At 42.4% G+C, this 24,220-nt stretch overlaps 3 protein-coding genes across 6 annotated transcripts; 1 reads left to right on the forward strand and 2 right to left on the reverse strand.

The window, feature by feature from the left end:
* Positions 1-2,219: 2,219 nt before the first annotated feature.
* On the reverse strand, positions 2,220-8,641 carry OSGEP (O-sialoglycoprotein endopeptidase). The gene is made up of 11 exons (XM_006918294.3): positions 8,284-8,641; positions 6,309-6,428; positions 5,951-6,126; positions 4,280-4,375; positions 4,095-4,144; positions 3,867-3,945; positions 3,266-3,331; positions 3,068-3,158; positions 2,752-2,827; positions 2,553-2,651; positions 2,220-2,406 (listed from the first exon to the last, which is right to left on the reverse strand). Exons 1-11 carry the CDS (start codon positions 8,396-8,398, stop codon positions 2,367-2,369), a joined length of 1,008 nt encoding a protein of 335 aa, XP_006918356.1. The 5' UTR covers positions 8,399-8,641; the 3' UTR covers positions 2,220-2,366.
* A 48-nt stretch (positions 8,642-8,689) lies between these two features.
* Positions 8,690-11,632, forward strand: APEX1 (apurinic/apyrimidinic endodeoxyribonuclease 1). Of its 3 annotated transcripts, none has more exons than XM_006918295.3 (5): positions 8,690-9,003; positions 9,319-9,438; positions 9,649-9,842; positions 10,489-10,681; positions 10,817-11,632. In XM_006918295.3, exons 1-5 carry the CDS (start codon positions 8,868-8,870, stop codon positions 11,332-11,334), a joined length of 1,161 nt encoding a protein of 386 aa, XP_006918357.3. In that variant the 5' UTR covers positions 8,690-8,867; the 3' UTR covers positions 11,335-11,632. The 3 variants fall into 3 exon arrangements, with proteins under 3 accessions (XP_006918357.3, XP_006918358.1, XP_015449910.1); XM_006918296.3 differs by having other exon boundaries at positions 8,996-9,034; XM_015594424.2 differs by lacking the exon at positions 8,690-9,003 and adding an exon at positions 9,046-9,193.
* A 79-nt stretch (positions 11,633-11,711) lies between these two features.
* Positions 11,712-15,368, reverse strand: PIP4P1 (phosphatidylinositol-4,5-bisphosphate 4-phosphatase 1). Of its 2 annotated transcripts, none has more exons than XM_006918298.2 (7): positions 14,981-15,368; positions 14,450-14,640; positions 13,995-14,101; positions 13,501-13,606; positions 13,231-13,283; positions 13,037-13,127; positions 11,712-12,557 (listed from the first exon to the last, which is right to left on the reverse strand). In XM_006918298.2, exons 1-7 carry the CDS (start codon positions 15,120-15,122, stop codon positions 12,414-12,416), a joined length of 834 nt encoding a protein of 277 aa, XP_006918360.1. In that variant the 5' UTR covers positions 15,123-15,368; the 3' UTR covers positions 11,712-12,413. The 2 variants fall into 2 exon arrangements, with proteins under 2 accessions (XP_006918360.1, XP_006918359.1); XM_006918297.2 differs by having other exon boundaries at positions 14,960-15,368.
* Positions 15,369-24,220: the final 8,852 nt, after the last annotated feature.

The following is a 24,220-nucleotide window of genomic DNA, read 5'->3' on the forward strand; positions in this document are numbered from 1 at the left end:
TTGAATTGTACACCTGAATGAGTGACCCGATTTTATTAACCAATGTCACCATAATAAAATTTGTAATAGTTTTGCTGTAAAATGGGACAGAAAAATGAGAATTGGAAGTAAAGATGGAGTCGGAGGGTTCATATTTGTAAGATGAGAAAAATGGTAGCCTATTTATGCATGGATAGGAAGATCCAGGAAAGAAGGGAAATACCAATGCTACAGAAAAGGAGGGAAAATTGTTGAGATGTCCTTAAAAGCTGGAAGATGGGATCTACCACACAGTATTTGGACAGGAGCATGGATAGTTTATAGCAGTTTCTCAACCTTGACAGCAATGACATTTTAGCCCATTTTTTTGTCGTAGGGGGTTGTTCTGTGCATTGTAGGATATTTTGCAGCATCCCTGGCCACTGGCAAGTAGCACTGCCTTTCTGTTGTGACAACCAAATGTCCTCTGGAGAGCAGTCAGTCCCAGTTGAGAACCTCTGGCAAACAGTAACAGGAGGGGAAGCAGAGTATATAGCTATAAATGCTGGAAGATGGTTAGATATAGTGGTGGGAGCTTCTGATTGCTTCTCTTTTCTCACTAAAATAGGAACCGAAGTAAGAGTAGCAATGGGGGAAGATGTTGGAGTTTTAAGGGGTCAGAAGGTAGCAGAAAGTTATCAGAAAGAAGGCAAGTGAAAGGACTAAGGGATATTGCCAAATAGCATAAAGGACCCACTTAAGTTCCATGGTGACAAGTTTAAAGTAAGACAAGTCAGCCTGGCTATTTTTTTGCTGGCCCATTCAGTGGCATGAGTCTAGGCATAAAGTAGGTGAAGAATTGAGTATGACAAAACAGAGACAAGGGAGATGAGTGTATGCAACAAAGTGCTTGTGATTACAATTTAGCTGGAGGAGGAAAATGAAGGCATTGGGGGAGGGAAATGAGGTCAATGGAAAGGAAGGAAGATCAAAAGAAGGTCCTGGTGAAGAAATGAGTTGTTGGATTCAGTGCCCTCTAGAGAATGAACTAGAAAGATAGGAGGTAATGTGGGAGAGTGGGATGTTTGAGAATGAGATATGGAGTAGTTGTAGATCTAGATTATGACCAAAGGAATGGGTGACTGAGATGGGGGTGGAGGATAAGATCATTGGAGGAGCACAGAAATGAGACCAGAGTATTAGAAAGTTAATCTACATGGATATTGAAATCATCAAGATTTATGATATGAGTGGTATTGGCATGGTATAATCTAATGATATATGTTTCAAAGCTGAAGTGTGTTAGAGAAGAGAGAGAATAGTCTAAAAATGTATACGGAAAACTCAGGAAATCTGCACTGCCTCTAGGCCCAGTGGTACCAAGGGTGTGACAGAAAACCCCACCACTAGAGGTGGTAGTAAAAGCAGAGTCCTCAGGAGAAACCAGGGCAGGAATGTAAAGGGAACATTCAGAGAAGTGGGTAAATATCTAGGGAATTTTGCTAATGACAGGTCATTAGTTCCAAAGAGCACAAAAGAATTCCAGGAGTTGGAAGAGGGAAGTAGATGGGGACAAAAAAGGGGGTGGAGAGTAATGGTTATTAGCATGTAAAAGATGAGAGGTGACTTGGTAGTTTGGGTCTTCTTGAGGTGACTGACATAAACAAGATAAAGGGCATAATGAGATTAATTCTGGTGGGGGTGGTAGAGAGGAATGTGTATCTGGGGCACCCCTTCAAGTCTGCCAATAGAAGTGCATGTAGGAGTAAGTGTATGGAGGAAGGACAGTTTTATTCTTGAGTTACAAATTAGTATGAAATTAGACCTGGCTCCAGACTATTTTAAGACAAGTCCTTAGTACTTACTTCAAAGATTTTAAATGAGATGATCAATGTAAAGCAGTTAGCGCAAGGCCTGATACTAAAATAACGTGAGTTATGATACCATTGTAAGGGGATCCAAAGATTTTAAATGAGATGATGAATGTAAAGCAGTTAGCGCAAATGAGATGATGAATGTAAAGCAGTTAGCGCAAAATAACGTGAGTTATGATACCATTGTAAGGGGATGTTAAAAGCATACCTGCTTTTAACAGGTATCCCCTCAGTCTCAGCTCCAAAGCAGCAACCCCCAAGGTTACCTGCACAGAAAGCCAGGGCAGTGCTCTGACCCCTGCCTCCTTTATCCATCACCCTACCAATAACAATTTATTCAATGCCATCTCTATATTGTTCCTGAACAACACAAACTGATTAGCGATATACAAAACCAAAAAAATTTTATTGCTGAGTCATCTTGAGGTTCAAATGATGGGAGGGGGAGTCCATAGCCTTGCCAGGACTCCCATGTTAGGACAGAGATTATGGGCTCCACTTAGGGCACTATCTACTCTGATCTTGTTAACCTTGTCAGTCCCTCCAGGTCACTTCTACTTCATCTGTCCGATACCTGTGAAAAAATAGGAGAAACTTGGTGGTTGGCAATCCCTTAGCATCTTCCATTTTTCTCTGCCCTCATTATTCTGGACCCTCTTCCCTGCTTATTTTTGCCTACCTCCCATACAGTCCTAGCTATCCCCTCCAAGGGGTACTCACCTCTGTCTGATTCCAGAATCACTGAGGGGGGTCCTGTGTCCAGTCCGAAACATCTCCCAGCCAGCCTGGGCTATCATGGCTCCATTGTCAATGCAGAATCTGGGAAAGAAAAGAGATATGAAATTTGGGATCTAAGGGTGGAAAATCATAGTAATTGGAAAAATGGGAGGAAAAAAAAATCAAGGGAAAGGGCCTTTACCTTTCATCTGTGGCAAAAAGCTTAGCTCCGCGTTCCTGGCACATCGTCTCCATCATTTCCTGCAGCCTCAAATTACCTACAATGAGGCAGGGGGTAGGATTAGCTTAATCTGAGCCATTTCTCCATCATCTAGCTTTATACTTCATGTGCATTTACTTAGGAAAATGAAGTAGGGACCCAAGGGAGCAAGGACTGGGAAGCACAGAACAAGAAATAAAACAAGTAATTTCCTCAAACCCTTAGAGATTTAGACTGTCAGGAGGAAGATGCATATGCCCAAGAATAGGAAATCGGAGCACAGTCCAATGATACATACACCCCACACCACCCACGATGAGGGCCTCCTCAGAGCCACAGTGTGCCATGGCCCGCTCTGTGATCTCCACCAGCATTGCAAACACAGTCTCCTGTGGGGGACAAACAAGGTGAAAACATTAGGGGGACCCAACCTTAGCTCTATCATATAAAAGCTCCTCTAGCCTGAACTTTCTGTCCCAGCTTTTTACTCCACTACCTGCAGGGAGAAACACAGATCCTCAGGAGTACACTCGCCTGAGACCAGCATCCGCTTGGCCACATCCTATAAAAGGGAAAACAAACAGATAAAATAAATAGTGGTTTGGGGATGCCATAAGAGCAAAAATCAGCGGACCAGCACATCCTGTATCACACTTTGCCCTTCACTGGCACCAAGCTATAGAATGGGCAGCATTAATTAAGATTCAGTAATTATGAATGTCTGCCCTGGCACCCCCCACCCCTTACCCTACTAAATTTTTCTTCATGGCACTTATTACCATCTAAGCTTTAATATTAGATTATTTCCCCATCTTTCTTCCCCTTTTTTGAGGGGTAGCTGGTAGGGGGTTATTTATCTTTCTCCCCATTAGGATGCAAGCTCCAAGTAGGCAGGCATTTTTATTTTGCTCCATGCTATACTGCTATTGCCAGGACAGTGCCTGGCAAAAGTATTCAAGAAATAGTCGCTAAATGAATATATTCAGCATCTACTATGGGCCAATACTGTGCTATATGCCGGAATACAATGGTGAGCAAGACAGATATGCTTCATTAAAAGCATGCAAGTGCCACCTCCTCACCTCTCCCATACTCACCTCAATGAAAGACAAGATCCCAGAGAATGAGACGTCCATCCCCTTTACAGTGTATGGCAGCTCAACTAGCTTCTTGCCTCTATGTGGGAGTGAGTATATGAGGCACTAAGCTTGTAGTTAGCTGGCTGCTCACCCTTCAAAGCCCCTCCCAAACCGCATTAATACATATATATAGGGAAATCTCTGAAGCCCCACCAGTCAGCCTCCTTCTACCTAATGTCCCCTTACCGCTTTGCCATCTGTTCAATGTTGTAGCCTGGACTTGGGTCATTGGAAATCTAGCAGATAGGAAAAGAGGATGAAGTCGAATATTTAGGAAGCATAATAAACTAATTTACTACTTTCTCCCTCCATTTCCATGGCTCCACAGAAATTAATCCACATCTTATGTTCTCTGCAACCTAAAGGCTTACCTTTAGCACTCTTGCAAAACGATCCAGACAATTACCCACAGCAATATCGATGGTTTCCCCAAAGATGCGGTAACGACGTTTGGAATACGCAATCACCTAAGGGTGATGAGGATGTCCATGAAACCTCTAGTCTGTAAAGAGGAGTACTTGGCTTTGGGGAAGAATATAGCAGAGGGTCAACATGGCCACTAGAACATCCCAACAGGAAGGAAAAAAGTACTCTGCCCAACCCTGAGTGGATATTTTTATAGGTCTTATCTGAGAAGAAGCTCACATATACCTTGAGGATTCCCAGAGCAGATTCCTAATCTACAGAAGATAGCCTAGATTAGGGCAGAAGCAAACTGTCATTTTAAATACATTTTTCTAGCTTGGAGATTCCTGATATAGTCCCTTAAAATCGGTCTTGACAGTGTTTGGAGGAAGGGAACCAGGGTCCTTTTAGAATATCTTACGAGGGCAGTGGTGTTTGTAAACAAGAGAAGAGGTAGAGTTGAAAAACTAAAAAAAAAAAAATCCCATTTTTGGGTCAGACTAATGGTCCACCCAACTCAGCACTGGCAATCAACTTGAAGTTCTAGCACAGAGAATATGTATCATCCACTGACACATATGTCCCATACTTCTGATAATGAGTGCTTCCTAGGGACCACAGAAGTCCCTTTCCCTTCCTGGTGCTGCTAGGGTTTTCTGATGTAGCTCTTACACTGTTGTGAAAAGGCTGATGACAAAAGTGGAAGGAAAAACTCCTGTCTTTCTTCTATCATCTACTCCTCTCCACCCAATCATCTTCCCTGTTGTTTACACTAAAGCAGGCTTCAAAAGAGAAGAGGAAAGGAGAAGACTCCATCACTGCTCCTCTTAACTCTTGTAAGCCTCCACTGCCACATTCCATACTCCAAGTCTCTCTAACTTTGTATGCCATCTTTCAGGCTTCAACTAGCTACCTGCCCTCTACCTGTTAAAAGTTCCCACATTGTTTTCATGGGAATGTGTGCTTCGTCTTCAATAACTATATCACACAATGAAGTTTTAGAACATAACCCTTTCATAGGCAGGGGACAATGACTATTTCCGGCAATAACTCCACCATGTGTTCTATGGGAAAGGAAGGCTAACATTCTCTAATCCCAACCTAAAAAGGTCTTATATGGTATCCCAAACAACTATGGGTTCACCTAGAAATTTAAAATACCTACTATTACTTACAGAGTGTTTTAAAAATTATTTACATTTTCACACTCTTAGAATAAAAACTTCTATGTATTTATCACAAGTAATGTAAAACAAACATGTTATTACTGTAAAGAAATAAACTGGGTAGTACCCCTTAGTTGTAATTGCTAAGATTCATAGAAAAAATAAGCTTCAAAATAATTAAAGTGCAAATGATTTCATTATTTTGAAGGCTTCGATCCTTACCATTCTTACATTTTCTAAATTGGAAACTCCTCATTTTTATAACTACATACATAAAAGACATTTAATGTTCTGATCATCATGCTCAAATCTGCAATGTTACAAACTTTGTTGTGGATTTTCTAGTGTATCACATTTTAGTTAGGATGAGCCCAGCACTGTTCTTGTAGTTTTTGCAATTCAGGTAGAACGTGAAAATTGCCAGTATGGTGCCTTAGAAATTAAGAAGGAATGGTGGAGTACTCTTAATACCTGTGTATTGCCTCCGCTCACATAAAGCACAGTTGGGCTGGTGGCTCCAGTGATGAGGCGGCCCATCTCAATGTGGCCTATACAGTGGTTCACACCCACCAATGGTTTATCCCACAGTTGGGCCACAGTACGGGCCACAATAGCCACAGAAACCAGTGGGGCACCCATGCCAGGGCCTAAGGAAATAGAAATGGGAGTTAGAATTCTATAGAGATTGGAAAAAACAGAGCTGGGGGAAGTAGGGGACGTGAGAGGTGGGGTCAGGTTAGTGATGGTAGCAGAGGCAAGTTGCAGGCCATTTTGACATAGCCAAGATCCAAGTATATTCTTCCATTGCCAACCACTCACCGAGCCATACCTTTGGTATAGGCAATGCAGTCAATATCCTGGTAGGTTAATCCAGACTCGGTTAGTGCCTCCTGAAGTAGGTCCAAGATAACAGCTCGGTGGTGCCTGGCCGTATCACTTGGAAGAAATCCTAAAAGACGAACACAGGGTTTTTCTGTAGCAAAGGTAGGTAGTTTTCTAGTAGTATAGGGAGAGTACTTTTCATTCTTAAGCATTTTGTCTTTCAGGTGCTCAGATACATTATTTCCAGCCTGTTCAGAAGGCTGAAGAGTCCCTCAGAAATGCCCTTCTTCATACCCACCATTTCAGTCTTCAGGACTCAAGGCAAGTGATACTTACCTCCTACATACCCTTTGGTGATATTTTCTGTGACCCTAACAAACCCTGTGTGTGATCACATCACTGTATTTAACATGCTATATATAACTATATCTAGTACTTTTGTCATAAGCTTCTTTGCTGTAAATTCTTTGCTGTAAGCATTTCCTCCACAAGCATTTTTCATAGCACAACTAAGTGGCCTTAAGGCAATTTCACAGTAAAAGATAAAATAATGGGAAATAAAACAAGGATGTTGAAATATGAAAAATTAACAAAACTTTAAAAAACTTGTGAAAAATGAAAATACATTGTCTCGAGGTCTTTCGTTCATACTATTTTTTTTTTGTTGATTCATCTCCCTGATCGGCATCACCTTTCCTTTTTCGCTATAATTTCTTCCTTTAGTAAAAGAGGTATCAATTTCAACTAAAAAATTGATAATTAATGCTCTCAAAGACTGTTGTGAATTAGTAGCCACCTCTTTCGTATTTGCCATAGCTTGGTAAGCTTTTGGTTTTGACGAATGAGAGGGAAGACTGTGCTCATGGAAGGATTTGCAAACTGATATGTTACTATTATCTAGTATAGCATGTAATCTGGCTTTATACATAGTTGTTATCATCCACTATTTCAGACCAACACGTCTACTCATCACTGTAGGAACTATGATGAGAGCTATTATTTACATAATATAAAAATGGGAGTAATTGCAAGAACTTCCTCAGTGGAGAAATGAAACCAAACTGTGAACTAGCTTATTAAATACATTAAGTCTGCCTAATGTAAAGCAAATTGTCAACCAGTTATTTTACCTTTTACAGTGAAATTGCCTTATAATTAGAAAATGTATGCGGCAAAAATACCTAGAACCGTATTTAATATGTAACAATTATAGCATAAAATTATCTGTAGTTTTCCCAGTTTAACCATGAGCATCTCAAGACACTGGCTATTTCATTCATCTTTGTATTCCTGGTGCCAAAATGCTAAACATACATATATTTCTAATGAGTAACTTGTCAAAACGTCACTTGTCCAAGGAGGCTTTTCGGGTATATGCAAATCAACTGTCCACTCACACAGGTGTTTTAGGGGATGGTAGGCAAGATATAACATCATAACTTACACATAACATTTATTAAAAGTTGTAATGTGTTTAATAGTTTAATTATCAAGTTCAATGATGCAGGTATTATTATTATTCTCATTTTAAAAGTAAAGTCCAAAAACAAACACTGAGTGAGTACTGCAAAGCCAGCCAGGTCTAACACCTAAGCTGGGAGTCTTTATACTGCTCATTCTAGAATATTTTGATTGTATCTGTTATTTATCATGCTATGAAGTTCTGTTTACACGTCCAACTCCATAGCAGGCTCATATCTATTTTTATATCCAGCTGACGATTAGCACATAAGAAAATCAATAAAACTGAATTTTTCATATTTTCATTCCATGAAAGCTGAACGAACCCTGAAGATCCAAGTTTAAGTGTCTGTGACTCTTCTATCCATCAGCCTTGTGACGTTAATACTGCCACATAATTTCAGAGACTCGGATCAAAAACTCTATGAGAGGTAATGCGCTTCTACTTCACTAGTGTTTAGGAAGATAGAAGGTGATGCTGTGTGGAGACGTGCACTTCAAACTATAAGTTTCCTACTCACCTGTGCCCGGAGGCGTGATATAAGTCCGCCGCGGATTCGCCAGCACTACACCATCCCGTACCACTCCCACGCCAACCTTGTTGGCGCTGCCTTCAAAACCCAGTACCGTCGGCATGGCCGAAGCTGGGAGTAAACACCGGCAGGGCTCCTAGCTACCACTGCAGCCGTGGAACCCTCACCAGTCTGCGCTGAGCCGCAGGCATCCGAGCGCAAAAGATGACGTCGAGCCAGTAACTGTTAAGTGGGCAGCGCGCAGCAAGACAAATACCGAACTCCAGCGCTCGCTGCGCCTGCGCCGGCCCCGCCCCCGTCGTCATGGCGACCGGTCAAGGCCCCCGTCAAGGACCTGTCCTCCTAACTGCCAGGGACGCTGACCCGACATCTGCTCATTACATTCCTTCGGTTCCTCTCCTTCTATCCGATGGTCCAGCCCAGCCTTCTCCACTGACTTTTTTCCCTCTTGCACAGCGTTGGGATCTTCGGTCAGGGTGGCAGCAGGAGACTTGTATATGGCACACCGATAAACAGTCCGAGAATGGAGAGATGGGGCCTTTAGTCCCCTAGAGGCATTGGAGAAGGGAGAGATGGCCGAGGTTCTCCGTCACGTGGTGCCAGACAGACTAATCACCGGCAGTCCTCCGCCATGCGGTGAATATCTCAGGTCATGTGACCACGCCAGTTACCCACGTGGGGGCACAGTGTGGTGTTCTTTGTGCTCGGGTAAGGAGGAGGCAGGCTGGGACTCAAGCGGGTCAGATACAGGATTGCTGTTCTTTTGCCCATCAGAGGGGGCCTCTCTGGACATCCGATCGGCTAGCTTTAACCGGGACCTTTAGTTAAGGCTCTCGATTGGCCTGAGGAGAGATCTCGCGAGGAGGGCACACGGCACTGTGAAATGATTGTGTTGTGGGTGAGGGGCTGAAGGGCCTATGGTGCTCGGAGGCGGGGAAAAGATTCAGAGATAATAACAGGCCGCGCGAGGGGGGAGTCTTTTCTACAGCATTAGCTGGTTTCACCGCTTATTTGTGTCTGTAGGCAACGCGATAAAAATACTGCTTCGCTGGGCGACGTGGTGCAGGAGGGCGTTCGTTACAGTGATGCCGAAGCGTGGGAAAAAGGGAGCGGTGGCAGAAGACGGGGTAGAGCCCAAGACTGGTAAGAGAATAAATGAGCTCCTTTCTCTAGAGGTTGCGATGGGGGTGCTTCTAATTTCATGGATAAACGGGAAGTAAGGACCGACGCACTGCGCTTTTGCAGCTTGTGAAAAAGTAGCGGCAACTATAGGCTCTCGGTGAGTTTATAGTTAACTCCGGGTGAAAGTTGGATACCGTCAACTTTTATTATTGTGTATTACTTATTTTATAGAGCCAGAGGCCAAGAAGAGTAAAGTGGGAGTAGGAGCAAAGAAAAACGAAAAAGAGGCAGCAGGAGAGGGGCCAGCCCTGTATGAGGACCCCCCAGATCAGAAAACCTCACCCAGTGGCAAATCAGCCACACTCAAGATCTGCTCCTGGAATGTGGATGGACTTCGAGCCTGGATTAAGAAGAAAGGTTTAGATGTGAGTGGAATTCAAGGAGGGGAAGAGACATTCTTTAGTATTGAATGATCTTGAGGTTTAATCACCTTTTCACATTTTAGTCTCCAGCTTGTGTGGGGGAGTTTATCCTTGGTAGTTTTCTAGTGGATGTACAAGGAGGGGCTTCACCAAGTCATATCAACTGTTTCCTGCGTAACTATTCCTTCAATTCTTTTGCCATTGTCTTAAATGTTTAATGTTTTCATCTCTTTCTCAGCAAGTTGAAAAAACCTTGTTACTGAACTTATTCCATTTTATCTCCAACATATTCTCTATTTAAATAACTATGTTAACACAATGCAGTATAAAGATGATGTATTATAGAAACATAATCCTATTAACCAATGTCACCTCAATACATTTAATAAAACTTTAGAAATATCTAATGCTCAAAAAGTCTTAGCTATCCACTATCTATAGGAAAAAAACAAAAACACAGTCTCCTCAGTGTTGCACTAAGTCTTATGGCCTTCCATTAGTTACCACTTATAACTGTTTAAATACCGTGTTGCTAGACTGTACACACTTTATGCACAGGGACTGTTTCACCTGTGTATATCTAGTATTTGGCACAGATGCTTCAATGTCTGCTGAATTGATACTACTTTTTATACATTTTATTTCACAGTGGGTAAAGGAAGAAGCCCCAGATATCCTGTGCCTGCAAGAGACCAAATGTTCAGAGAATAAACTACCGGCTGAACTTCAAGATCTGCCTGGTCTATCCCATCAGTACTGGTCAGCTCCTTCAGACAAGGAAGGGTACAGTGGTGTGGGCCTACTCTCCCGCCAGTGCCCACTCAAAGTCTCCTATGGCATTGGTGAGACCCTTGATTCCTTATGCCCGAGGTCTTCAAAACCAATAGCTTATACCCTACCCCTGCCTCAATTCTTGATTCCTTTCTTCCCTCTTTTTTCTTATACTTAAAGCTGTTACTGTTTTATCATTTTTGTAGGTGAAGAGGAACATGACCAGGAAGGCCGAGTGATTGTGGCTGAATTTGATGCATTTGTGCTGGTAACAGCCTATGTACCTAATGCGGGCCGAGGTCTGGTGCGCCTTGAGTACCGGCAGCGCTGGGATGAAGCCTTTCGCAGGTTTCTGAAGGGCTTGGCTTCCCGCAAGCCTCTTGTGCTATGTGGGGATCTCAATGTGGCTCATGAAGAAATTGACCTTCGAAACCCCAAGGGAAACAAAAAGAATGCTGGCTTCACTCCACAAGAACGGCAAGGCTTCGGGGAACTGCTGCAGGCTGTGCCACTGGCTGACAGTTTCCGGCACCTCTACCCCAACACAGCCTATGCCTATACCTTTTGGACCTACATGATGAATGCTCGATCCAAAAACGTTGGTTGGCGCCTTGATTACTTTTTGGTGTCTCACTCTCTGTTACCTGCATTGTGTGACAGCAAGATCCGTTCCAAGGCCCTGGGCAGTGACCACTGTCCCATCACCCTATACCTAGCACTGTGATACCTCTCCTAAATCACTTTGAGCCTAGGAAGTAAGCCTCTAAAACTAGCTTTAAAACTCCTTGCCCCCGCCCCCACCTTCTGCCAAACTTCTTTAAAAATTGCTCTCTAAAAAATTCTGCACTGCATTTCCCTTCTAAAAATATGAATCCTTCAACCAGGCTCCTAGTGACAGGTTTCCTTTAAGCTCAAGGTATTTGTGTGTGTATGTGTGTGTGTGTGTGTTTTTTACATTCAACAAAAGCTACTGATGACTTCTTTTGAATTGTCCACGTGAAAATAAAGAGCCATAATTTCAACTTTGCTGTCTTTGTATTCTACCCTTCTGTGGGGCTACAAATTCCCCTCTTTTTTTGTACATACAGATTAACAACTGGAAAAGGGTAGTCACGACCTTATTTATTTACAAGCACAGGATGAATCCCTAACCTCCCCCACAACAGAGCAACCCTACCCAGCCCAGTTAAATACACTGGGGAGTAAGGTTGGAAGGAGGAATTAAGGGAAACACAGGACTAGGGGGACATTCCCCATATTAAATAGTTATATACATATCAGTTCCTGTGGTTCTGTACAGAGCAGCGGCTGACCCCACCCCCATAGGACATGGAATGGGGGGAGGAGACTGAGGGTACTGAGGCCAGAGCCAGCCCCTGGTGAAGTGCAATAGCAGCAGCAAGGTCCTAATGGTACACAAGAGGGAGGGAAACCCCCAGGGCTACCCACCCCCACCCTGCCCTGGAATGTGTAAGGGACAGGAATGGCTCTCAGGGAGCACATAGGAAGGACATGGCTAGAACCATCTTTTATGACCCAGGTTTAGGGGCAACATTTCACCTACCTCACCCTAAACATAGCAACTCTTGGAGGAAAGCAGGTGGCCAGGCCAACAGTGGCCTTTTCTACCCCTCCAAACCTAGGTGAGGGCCTGGTCCCTTCCTACCTCTCGCCAGGGAAAAGGAAGGCAGCTGCTTGGCTTCCCTTATAGAAGCCCAGGGAGCCTTTGATTATGGTTCCCTTTGTAGTGTCACTGTCCCCACCAGGAAGGGGCCAGGCACAGTCTGTGGGTGATCATGGGGCTCAGGAGAAGTTCTGGACAGGGTGGCTGACCTTCATACAGGCCCAATAGAAGGCCCGCCCCAAACACAGCACAGCCAACAGGATCACAAATGCCCAGGCTGCATAGATGCCTCCATATTGCTGTGCATGCTTCCATGTCCCAAACTGATGGAGAAAAAGAAAGATGAGGTTACTCTTGATCTCTCACCACTTTCTAGGATCCCTAGTAACAGTAATAAAAAATCCAAACTTCAGTCCCTGTTGCCTATCCATGTGTAGCCACCTTCAGGGACCTACTTAAAGGCCCAGTTCAGCTCCCTTCACTCTTAAGCAGGAAATTATTCTTACAATCCCAAACATGTCAGTTTTTCTTAATGTCTCACAATTGCACTAGGTTTTCTAAGAGCAACTCCTAATTTAAGCTATTTCTCTTCTGTCCTACCCTCTGCATAAAGAAGATGGCTGTTTTTTATTCCTATAAAACAATGAAAACTGTTTATCAATTACCTTTAACTTCATCTATACATTAAAACACAAAATAAAATCCCTTGATTTCTTTTACTTTTTTTAAGATACCTATTCCCAAATCTTAGTCTACAGAGATGAGACTGGAGAATGAAAGGGGCTGGATCATAGTTACTCACGGCAAGGCCAGTGGCAGTGACTGCCAAGAGTAAGCCAAGCAAGAAGCAGCAGATACACCTCTTTCGTGGATATCTGCGCCCAATAGATGACCTGTGGGAAGCAAACAGAAATGGATGCTTGCAATGGCTCTGTAATTTTTACTCTACACATTACCTGATTACCAGCTCAATGATGCCACTCTCTAATCACTTACACTTTCCTGCAGTGAGGGCAACGGGCCAAGGTTCGGTCTGTGAACTCCGTCCACTATGGAGAAAGATAAAAGGGAAAACCAATTAATAGTATAAGCAAGGTCATCTTCAATGAGAGTCCTGGGGCAGGGGAGGATGGGAAATGGGTCCTCATAGAACAGACCTGTTCAGGATTCATTATCATAAACTGGAAATATATTCACAATTCCTCTTGGGTTTGTTTGTTTGTTTGTTTGTTTGTTTGGCCAGGGTTTCCCAATACCCCTCCTCACCAGAAAAGTATTCTTGCAATGTCCACAGATGACCCTGACACCTACAGGTTGTTGTTCTGGACTCAGAGGTCCTGGGTGCACAGGCCCCAGGTTGATGATTCTTTTGCTGTACAAGGAAAAGACTATGTTTAAAAAGTTTTTAATCCTAAAGATCCCTACACTATCCCTCCTTCATACCCCCCACTCCCTGCCTAAGTTCCTCTACTTCTCTGTATGTTTAAGATACTCTGCTTAAACTATAGGTCTCTAATTTCCCTTTTATCTCAGGATAATTGAGTGTCCAAAACGCTCCATTCTAAAGGACACTAGTCCATCCTAATCTTTTTATTGACAGATGAGAAAGATGGCTGTAACATTCTAGAGGCACAATAGTTCTTAGCTTTTTCTCCTTCTAAGTAAGCACTGGCTCTCTCACCTTGACATTCTCTAAAATATTCATCTTCTTTTGGCTTTCCAAATTTCCCACTGATGCCTTTCCCACCTATGCCTCTTACCAGTAGGGTCGAGGGCAGGCAATCCGCTGGGAAGTTACTTTGCAGATAAGGAGACAGTTACAAGGGCATCGAACATATTTTTTCCCTGGGGGTGCATTCTTGATTGGCTAGAGAAAAACGAGGATATTGGTAAGCAAACGTCTATTCCCAATCCCTTTCATTTCCTCCAAAACACCTTCAGAGATCAGATAGATAAGGTCTTAGCCAGGACACAGAAATGAAAGAAAGGCATACAGCATGTGACTGAAAAATGAAAACTAGGCTTATGTGTTTGGTATAGGTATGAAGGTGACGGATGGTAAACATTAGCTTCTGGGGAAATGGCTGTGTGAGACTCCTGGAACTGAAACCTGCGTTTCATGAAGAGTGCTTGGCTGACGATCAAGGTCTAGAATCAAGGAATCAGAAAGAGGATCCAGGAAACAGGGCCCGTTTCATTGATATGCATAACTCACAGTGGCTTCATTGCAGACGCCACATTTGACTACATGCTGATGCATCTTGCCTTCCACGTTGATGAGAGACTGGCAGACTCGGCAGGTGATCATGGGAGCATTCCCACTGTCCGGGCTAGTCAAGGGTGAGTAGGGGGGTGGGTCCTCCCCAGGCAACACGGCTGGATGTCCCTCAGGGAATGGGGGAAATGCTGAAGAGGAAGGTAAAAAGGTCTGTCATCACTAGCAGTCACCCCCTCTGATGCTCCACGGGGTCATGGAACTCTTTCTGGTCCTCAACCCTCTGACCAAACTCGGCGAGCTTCTTATAATCCGTGCTTCGATCAGTTTCCTCAGAACCCCCCTTCCGTCCCCAAGCTACGGTCACAATTGCGGAAAGCAGGAAGCCTCACTCTGTCACAGGTGCAGAAGCTCTGCACCTGGAGCTTGGGCCCCGCCTCCGCCCGCGGCCCCGCCCCTCCCACCTCTCAGAGTACCCCCAGGGAACACCTCGGACCCGCCCGGGCTTACCCTGGGGCGGGGTATGTTTACCGGCTCCGTACGGTGGTGCGGAGGGGGTCAGGCCTCCCCCGGGCCCAGCCCCACTCCCGCCTGGTCCCACTAATCCATTGCCGCCAGCACCACCATCGATGGGCTCGGAGAGCAGCGGGGATCGCTCTCCATCGGCCGCCATGGCCGCCACCACCGCCTTCAGTTTCGGCCAAGGATCCCGTCGCCGCAGCCACTGCCACCGCCGCTACCGGGTCCCCAAGGCGCCTGCGCGCCTCGCGCCCAGCTCGCCCCGCAACCAGTGGCCTGCCCCGCCCCAATCCATCCCGCAGCACGTGATAGGATATCCCTGCCCCCGCGGGGCTATTATTCGTGGAGAGAAACCAATTCCTGTCCTGTGAAGGTAGCTCTTGATTTCCATTGGGGAGCGTCACAATAACGTCAACTGTCACATGACCTTCCGGAAGGCCGCTGGGCTTGCAAAAACTGCACGTGACGGGAGGTTCCGCAAACCATTGGAAGCGTAGTCCATCGCGCTACCTACAGACCAGGCGGTGGGGCCGGGCTGCCAGGCTAACTAGTCACGTGTTGCAGGAAGCCGGGCATTCTCTGGTATTCATCTAGAGCGGGCGCGTAATCATTGCTCCTTATTGGTCCAAAGACTACTAAAAGGTTTTTCTCCCTCTTTTGCGGTTAAAGTTGGCCTCCCATTGGCTGGAGTCTTCCTTTCCCTCATCCTGTGATCGTTGGGGTGCAACTTTATTGGCCCGAATTTAGCGCCAGAACTCGGAGGCGTGGCTCAAGGAGCCGGCAGTGAGAGAGTACCCGAGCTTGGGCAGTTCTGAGCAGTGGGAGGAGGAACCGTAGGCAGCCCTTAGACACTCAAAGAAATACATGTAAAAAGTCAAGAGAAAAGCTGCACTAAGGGGAAATGGATTAAAATATTAAGATTATTACCCTACTCTTTCTTCATGGAGTCTCTTCTGGAACAGGATATGAGACTGGCTTTTGCAGTCTCCATCCTACTCCTATCCCTGATTAGATTGTGAAATTACCTTTTAAGGAGATCTTAGCGTTTTACTCAATTTTGTGATCCCACACTCCCAAACACGTAAGCACAATAAATGGCTTTTGATTGAGTTAATCAAGTCCAAGGATATTTTTATCTCACCTTGTTTGTCAAATAAAACAGTCTTTAGACGTTCTAAAGACTCGACTTTACCCCCAGCCAGGAGACTGCAACGGAGGTTGCTCTGACAAGTATTGGAAAAGATCTTATTAAGCAGCTCAGGCATTTAAACATACAGCCAATCCACATACCCACTCTCCTGTTTATCCATATTCATCCATACTCATATTGTACAGCAGCCAAGACTACTTTTCAAACCTACTAAGGTGCTCTGCTAAGTAGGTACCCAGACAGAAATGAAATGTGTAGGTCCCCCCATCCCCCAGTTGAAAGGAACTCTTTGTTGGTAGTGAGATCATCTTGTTCCACTAAGTTTTTTGTTGTTTCAACTTTGTTGGGCGTTTCCGGGTAGAGCAGGGGCAATCAGTAGAGGTGAACGGGTCTTTGTTATGGAAAGAATAATTTAGGAGGATTTCTCTAAACGCAGGATGAGTAGGCTATTATTCTGGGATTAATGGTGGATGATAGAGTAAAAAGAACTCAACTTAGAGAATCTTCGTTTTATAGCGTTACTGAAGTAATTTCTTTTAGTTAAGCCAATACAGTATGGGAAGGCCTCATTGTCATAGAAGAGAGTACCGGGAGGTCAAACGGAGATGGTTCCAGCTTTTGGGAAATATCTGATTGCTACGAATGAGAATATTATAGTTCAGGTCTGTTAAATGTAGGGGCTCCTTGACTGAGAATAATGCTGGGATGGCTGCCTTTTTCTAAAGAACCCCTCAGCTGAGGGTCCTTTCTTACCCTTACCAGAAACCAAAGCAGAACACTGAAAGTCTATCAGTAACCGCTGAACCCAAACCTTGGGGTTAATGTCCCACCACCCCTTTCTCCCAACCTCGTGTGGCCTTTATGGGAATCTGAACTACATCTGGGTTTCCCCCCATGTCATAGCCCAAACTGTGGGTCTTAGATTGTCTTACATCTGAGAGGCAACAAGGAATTGAAAAAACAATTTTTAAGGACCAGGACCAGTTTAGCTAGGAGCCTCTCCCCTGAACCTAATATTGAGGAAAGTGCAACCCACCCCAAATATTTAATAATAAAGGTACTACTGCTATTCCAGCCATTATGGCTGCTACAGGGGCTAGAGACTTCACCTGGCTTCCGTGTTTAGACACAGTTTTCCCAGGTCAGCTTCTACATAGAAGCAAGGATCCTTCCACTAATTAGTTTCCACAGACATTTAAAGACATTTAAGGAACCTCCGAATACAAAATGAGGAAGGGATTGTATCTCTACAGGGGGACAGACCAGTCTGCAGTTCTTTCTGCTCTTTTTTGTTGTGTCTGTCATACAGATGCTCAAGTGTTCACTCTGGGGTAGAGTAGGTTCATTATTTGCACCTCTGTTGCATATACATTCCAAAACCTGTCTTTTGTGACTGTCCCCACACTTACAAAAGCCATATTGATGTTCATTTAAATCTAGTTTTATCCGTATAAAAATGTAGGAGAGATGGAGAATTGAATACAGTATGAAGGATCCTCTAGGGGCAGATGAGTAGAATGGCTTACTTTTTTAGTAGTTTGGGCTCTTATAGGTGAAATATAGGGATGTGTGGCTAGAGAAGTAAATGGAGAAGTAAACGTTAACCAATAGAATGAATGTTCTTTCTGACAGCTATGTGAGGCACTGAAGGAAGATGTGCTGGAATAATCCCTGAATATGTCCTGTTAAAGATCTCTTTTAATGCCAAACTAACCTCTGCCCATCCAAGTGTGGGACAGGGTTAAGGGAAGGACAATGGCTCTCTAAAGTGCTCTCATGATAAAAATGTCTTATACTAAATAATATATTTGTTTATGTAATTTAATAAATTCCTTTGGGATTTATGTTCCAAGACTCCTTTGGAAGGAGCCATCACTTATTCTGCAAATGGACTCATCATCCACTACCTATAGTTCTGGACACAGTAATTTAGGAGAGAGCTAAGATCAATAAATTCTGTCTCACCCTTAGGGACATTATAATCTGGCAGTGGTCAGAAGATACATGTCCAGAAAGCAAGGTAATTTGTGAGAAGGGCCATAAAAGAAGTAGGGAAAAAAAAAAAAAATCTATCAGCATGGAGGAGAGGAATACTTCTTCTGATCTTCAGTTATCTATTTCTGCATAATGGACAACACCCACAGAAAATGATGTGTTTTTTCCTATTGATTCTGTGAGTTGGCTGAGTGGTTCTTTTACTGGTCTCTTCTTGGTTCATTCATGAGAGTGCAGTTAGAGGTAACTGGGAAAAACTTAGTGGAAAAAGATGATCTCACTCACATGTCTGGTAGTTGTATGTGCTGCATTGACTAGGCTTCTTTATAGCATGGTGATACTTAGAATGATGGTCCAAGAGAGTGAAAAGAAAAGCTGAAAGGCATCTTTAGATCATCATTCCTACTACATTCTAGAGTCATAGCAAGTCACAAGGCCTACACGGATTCAAGGTGTGGAGAACTGGATTTCAAATCTTGGTGGGAGGAGCTGCAAAATATTGTGGCCATGTTTTTTAACCTACTGTAAATGGTAGAATTTCAGCAATCACTACTTCTACAAATATTTGTTAAATATCTATTCTTTGTGAAAGACACTCCTTAAGAAACTTACACCCTGGGTAGGGAGACATAATAATGTAAAAATTCATGTATAAAATATCAGCACTAGTAATCTTTTATTACATGAAAAAAAAAACTACTAGAAATTCATGATTCAACACATGCTTCATAACAAATGAATTAAACAGTATCATGTAAGTTCAGGGATAGAAGAAATCTCTTCTAGCCAGAGCAGACAGAGAAAACTTTCAAAATATAAAGAAGGATTATTATATTGTTGTGTGTGGATAACTTGAAGTTGAGCTCTGTCTTGAGGTCAATTGGCAGAAAAATGCAAAAAGTAATGCTAATATTTGTAATTTTCTCATAGTTAATAAAACACTTTTATATCTATATTCATTTATTTCAAAAGCCACTATGAGATGGATAGGGAAGACAAGACTATCTTTATTTTATTGATATGAAAACTGAGGCTCTGTAAACTAGAGTCACTTAAGCTAAGTGAGAGATTGAAATGGGACTAAAAGTCCAGGTCTTCTGACTATGGTTTAATGCTATTACACTCATATCTTCTGCTAGGCAGATTAAAAAGGGCAGAAGCACAGATGTAGTAGAATGCACAGTATTTAGACAGAGTCTTTTTATACTCAATGCCTGAAATGTAGAAGTTGCTTGATAAATGGCAATCAATCAATTAATTAACTTAAGTCCCATCTTGAGGAAATTTGTATATTAAGCAATATTGTCAGCTGCAGTCTCAAGTAGGGTGGATATTCAGTTGGGGCACTCCAGTGCAACCAGCATCAGTTGTTTAAGGCTGGCGTTGTTTTTGATTGGTTGGTACCTGTACTATATAGGTAAATCATTTCAATATTACCGCTGGTACTAGGTATCTTATTTATTGGGTGGGGTCTTCTCACTTAGATTGAGAAAAATCAGGCTATTGAAATCTATTGGTTTGCTAGGTCTTCCATGACTAGGTGGCTTAAACAACAGAAATTTATTTTCTCACAGTTCTGGAAGCTTAAAGTCCAAGATCAAGGTGTCAGCATGCCTCTCTCCTTTGCTTGGAGATAGCCACGTTCTCCTCTGTGTCCTCAGATGGTCTTTTCTCTGTGGGCACACATCCCGCTGTCTCTTCTATTTCTTATAAGGACAGCAGTCATATTGAATTAGGGCCCCTTATGACCTCATTTAACTTTAATTACCTTTTAAAAGGCCCTATCTCCAAATATAGCCACATCGGGGTTAGGGTTTCATAATATGAATTTCGAGGGAACACTTTATAACAGTCCACAACATGAGATTGTATAGAAAAAAACTCTAAAGATTTGGAAGCATTTTTTCTTCAGGCTTCCAACCAAATGGTAACTACCAAATGTGTGAATGGGCAGAAAATGAGGTGGAAAACATCTACCTGGCTTATGTGGCCAACAGTGTCTAAATTTTCTTTGTTTTTTTTTCCCACATACCCTATTTCTTCTTTTCCCTTTCCTGGAGTGGTAGTTTACTACCTGGGTGAAAACAACACAGTCCCTTACTCCATATCTAGGGCAAATAATATTTTGGTAATATACAGAGTGAGTTAACCAAGATGAGGGGTAGTATGGGGGTTGGATGGGGTGGGGAAGGGTATGGTCTAGTTCTAAAGGATTAATTTCTACTTATTACAGTAAACCTTTGCTCCCTTTTGTTCCATGCCCTTCCTGTACTCAGTTCTTTGCCTTTCCTTTTAATTGTAGACTGGAAGTAAAGGTATTTGGAATTACGGGTATTAAGTTAGTCTTTTTATGTCCACTCCGTTCCTGCCACTGAGTGAGACAAGATAGGGATCTAACCCTTAGAGAAGAGAAATAAAAGTGATCCTTTTAACAGGAAAAAGAACTAAAATAAAATTATATTTTAATTTCAGGAATTAGAGAAAATGGAGGGTCAAAGATTTTTGGTGGGGGGGGGTAGGTGTTTATAGACAAGAACATCTATCTTGTGGTCTTGACAGAATGAGAGATCTCAGTCGAGAGAAAATGAACAAAATAGGTTTCTCTCCTAAGTTATCTTGAGCCTATTTCTATAAATGTTGATGTTGGGAGTCACTATCTGGAGACATCTCCCTGCTGTATAAGGCAATGCTGAGTGACTTAAAATCTTCTGCATCTGTTCTTCAGTTTCCTCCACCTTGAGTGTGGAGGATAGGTGTGTTACTCAGTATGTGCCTGGATGGGAGTCAATTAGAGGTTAGAAAAAGAGGATAATAAGAAGATAGAAGAAACGGTAGTAAGGCAGTAATGGGCTATAATCAGTGCAGAATTAGAATTGCTATTTATAGGCTCTAGTTTTTCTTCTGATCCAATTCATGGTTAGGTGGGTCTAGAGAAATAAAAAAGAAAAAGGGATGATGGAGAATAATAATATTAGCCAAAATTTACTGTGTGCTTACTCTAATTCTAGGCATTTATCTAAACACTTTGCAAGCATTTTATATAATCCTTGCAACAACAGTAGGTACTATTATTATCACCATTTTACAGACAAGAAAGCAGGCAGAGTGGGAATTTTACTTGCCTTGGATCACATAGCTGGTAAATAAGGGGTGGAGACAGAACTCATACACAAATAGCTTGATTACAGACTCCACTCATTTACATGACATAGATTCAAGATAAGGAGGTGGCATAGAATGACTAGGGCCGTAGTTCCCAAACCCTGTGCCAAGGTACAAATTCATAGTGGCACCCACCATGGTATATTTAAAAATTTTAAAGGAAATACAGCAATAATCAACATTTCTTGTATACCATACAAACTACTTAGCATGAGGTAATTCACAATTTGAACATTAGATTGTGCTATTCCTTTTGATTTCAAAATATCTTTGTGAAGCTAGGTTTTAGGATATCCCTTTGATAAAAAAAAAAGTAAGTACTGTGTGAAAATCAGCACAGAACAGGAAATGGGGATAGCAGTGTTGTATTCCAAGGTTTGAGAAGTTGTGCAGTGTCCAACAGGCATATACATTCCATTAGTAACTATTTATTGCCTTTTCAAGAAAAAAATAATTTTTTCTTCTGACTTGTATTATTTTTTAAAAATGGTTACTAAGCCGTTAGGAGCCAACCACTTAAAAAGCAAAACTGTTAGGTGTTTCTTTTGACCTAGGGATGCTGTAAATAATTGCTGAGATACTAAGCATACTATAAACTAAGAAATTGAGAACGGCTAGACTGGAGTGCTAAAAACAGATCAAAATGGTCATAAAGGAATAGAGTATGGGAACTTGGCTTGAGATGGCTGTAAAAAATAATATAAATGAAGCCACTTTAAAATGCAGTTGGAGCTACCATTGCAGAGGCACTGCCTTGCATGTTTTATTCCTTAAACCTTTGAAATGTTAAAACTGGACAAAATAACCTTTGGGCCTAAAGCAGCACTGTATTCCAAGCAACTGTTTCCAAAGATAACAAGAAAGCAGATATTGTGACTATAGGACTGAAAATTTAAAACATTCTTTAAAATTAGCATCACTGTATTAGCTTATCTACACCTATAGAAATTCCTTCTAATCAAGTAATTATTCCCCTTTCTTTTTTCATAAATACCCCTTCCCTTCACCTTCTGTTTCGTTTCTGCCTGAATCAGTGAGTGCTTCTTGAATAGCTCTTCTTTTGGATCTCAAATAAACACTTGTTTGCCTCTCACTATGGCCTTTTATTTTTAGGTTAACATGACCTAAACAGATATAATAAACATTTAACAGGCATTTTATATTTTCAACCATTAAGTATCTGCTGTATACCAGTATTCACAGTACAGCAGATGCACACACACACCACTTGAATCTGTCTGTATACTTTAAAGGTCAAAACCTGTGAGGGAAGCAAAAAGATGTAAACAAACCAAGGTTAGGGGTAGGACAGGACCCAAGTAGGGTTTGATGCAACCAAGAGCCTGGGCCCTCTTGTGGACTAGACCACAAGATAAAGATGTGGTCTGAGGAGACCTGCTGAGCCTCAAAAAGTAGACTCCTCTCTGGGCCATTGGTGAATCTGAGATGAAAGAGATTGGGTACTCAAGTGATTATGCAGAACCTTGGTTGCTGAACTTGAATTCAGAATAAAGTTTGTTGTGTAGTTCTGAAGGGTACGGCACCCTGGTCTGGTAAACTGTCCTTGCCTGTCACAGTACAAAGAAACAGTATATTTCTTTGGTGACTGGAATATTTATATATACTGCAGACTCTTCCCTATGTGATGTTGGAGAAACACGAAGAAGACTGAGCCTGTCCCTCAATTTTCCTTTTGCAGATATATTGCAGATCATCATTTTTGGGTTCACATACACTTACTTTAGACAGAGTCCATTGAAATCAATTGATTAAGTTTGCACTTTCTCAGATATAATATCTTTTGTGTAAGCTGGTTTGGATTTGGGATGGTGAAAAAAAAATATCTTTCAGCAACCGAATTGGATAGATATTTCCTTAGGCTGGATTTTACCTGAGACAGCGCTTACTCATCTTTTAAAATCATGCTTTCAATGTTTCAATACTTTATAGTCCCATTATTAAGATCACTAATATTTACTTTAGATTGCTCTATTATCTTCATTAAAATTATGGGTGAATAAGGATAGTAATAATAATAATACTTTATATATATAATTTTTTATTTATATATATATTGTATTTACTCCTATGTCCTTAGCACTAAAACAGTTCTGGTACATAATTGATGTTCAATAAATATTTCTTACACGAATGAGAGAGAAACAGGGCTGAGAAACAATGGCTTGGGCCACGGTGATGGGTAAAATGGCAAGCAGGAAAGATTAGAGTTTAGGAGAGTGGAAACATGTGAAGGATTCCAATAGATAAGTAAGTGCCATTGATTTGTGATTTTATATGAAGCTAGTTAAAGTTATAAAAGAGGGGAGAGGAAATAGCTGAATTCTTACAAAGAGGTTATATTGTGTAGTTCTTTTACTGGAATTTTCCTCTTGAGAGGAGTCGTTCTCTAGTTATCCGTATTGCTTGGATCCAGTATTGTGTTAAATCAAGAGACTGTCTGCGTTTTCCGGTCTTATCCCCACTCCTTGTCTGTGCAGAAGATCTAGGAATTCTTTCGCCTAGAACTTTTTCTTCTCCGGGTCTGGGCCTAGATTTAGACCCCTGATACGTTCTCCCCAATTCTGTAACTTCCAGGTCAGCAATGTTGCTAGGGTCGACCCTGTTTCCTTTGTCCAGGAAACAACTCAAACGTAGGCTTAATTTTATTCTGTGGTTGCACGGTCTAAGGTATAAATTTTTTCTTTTTAAATCTCTCACGGTTTGCTGCAGACACAACTTGGAATGGAGTTGCAGATAGATGGGGGAGGGATGGTTAGGGGATTCCCTCTCTGGCTTCTAGTCCTCTTCCGGCATAGACTTCCTTGCCGGAAAACCAAGTTTTACGGACCAGAATCGGTGCAGGGATGAAATGCCGAATGCCCTTCTAATCCGCCACCCAGCCGGGGTTGGGGGTGGTGGTGGGGGTAGTGGGTGGGGCGGGGGTG

This window comes from Pteropus alecto, unplaced genomic scaffold, assembly GCF_000325575.1.
Source record: "Pteropus alecto unplaced genomic scaffold, ASM32557v1 scaffold1197, whole genome shotgun sequence".
In the NCBI taxonomy this organism is placed as follows: domain Eukaryota; kingdom Metazoa; phylum Chordata; class Mammalia; order Chiroptera; family Pteropodidae; genus Pteropus; species Pteropus alecto.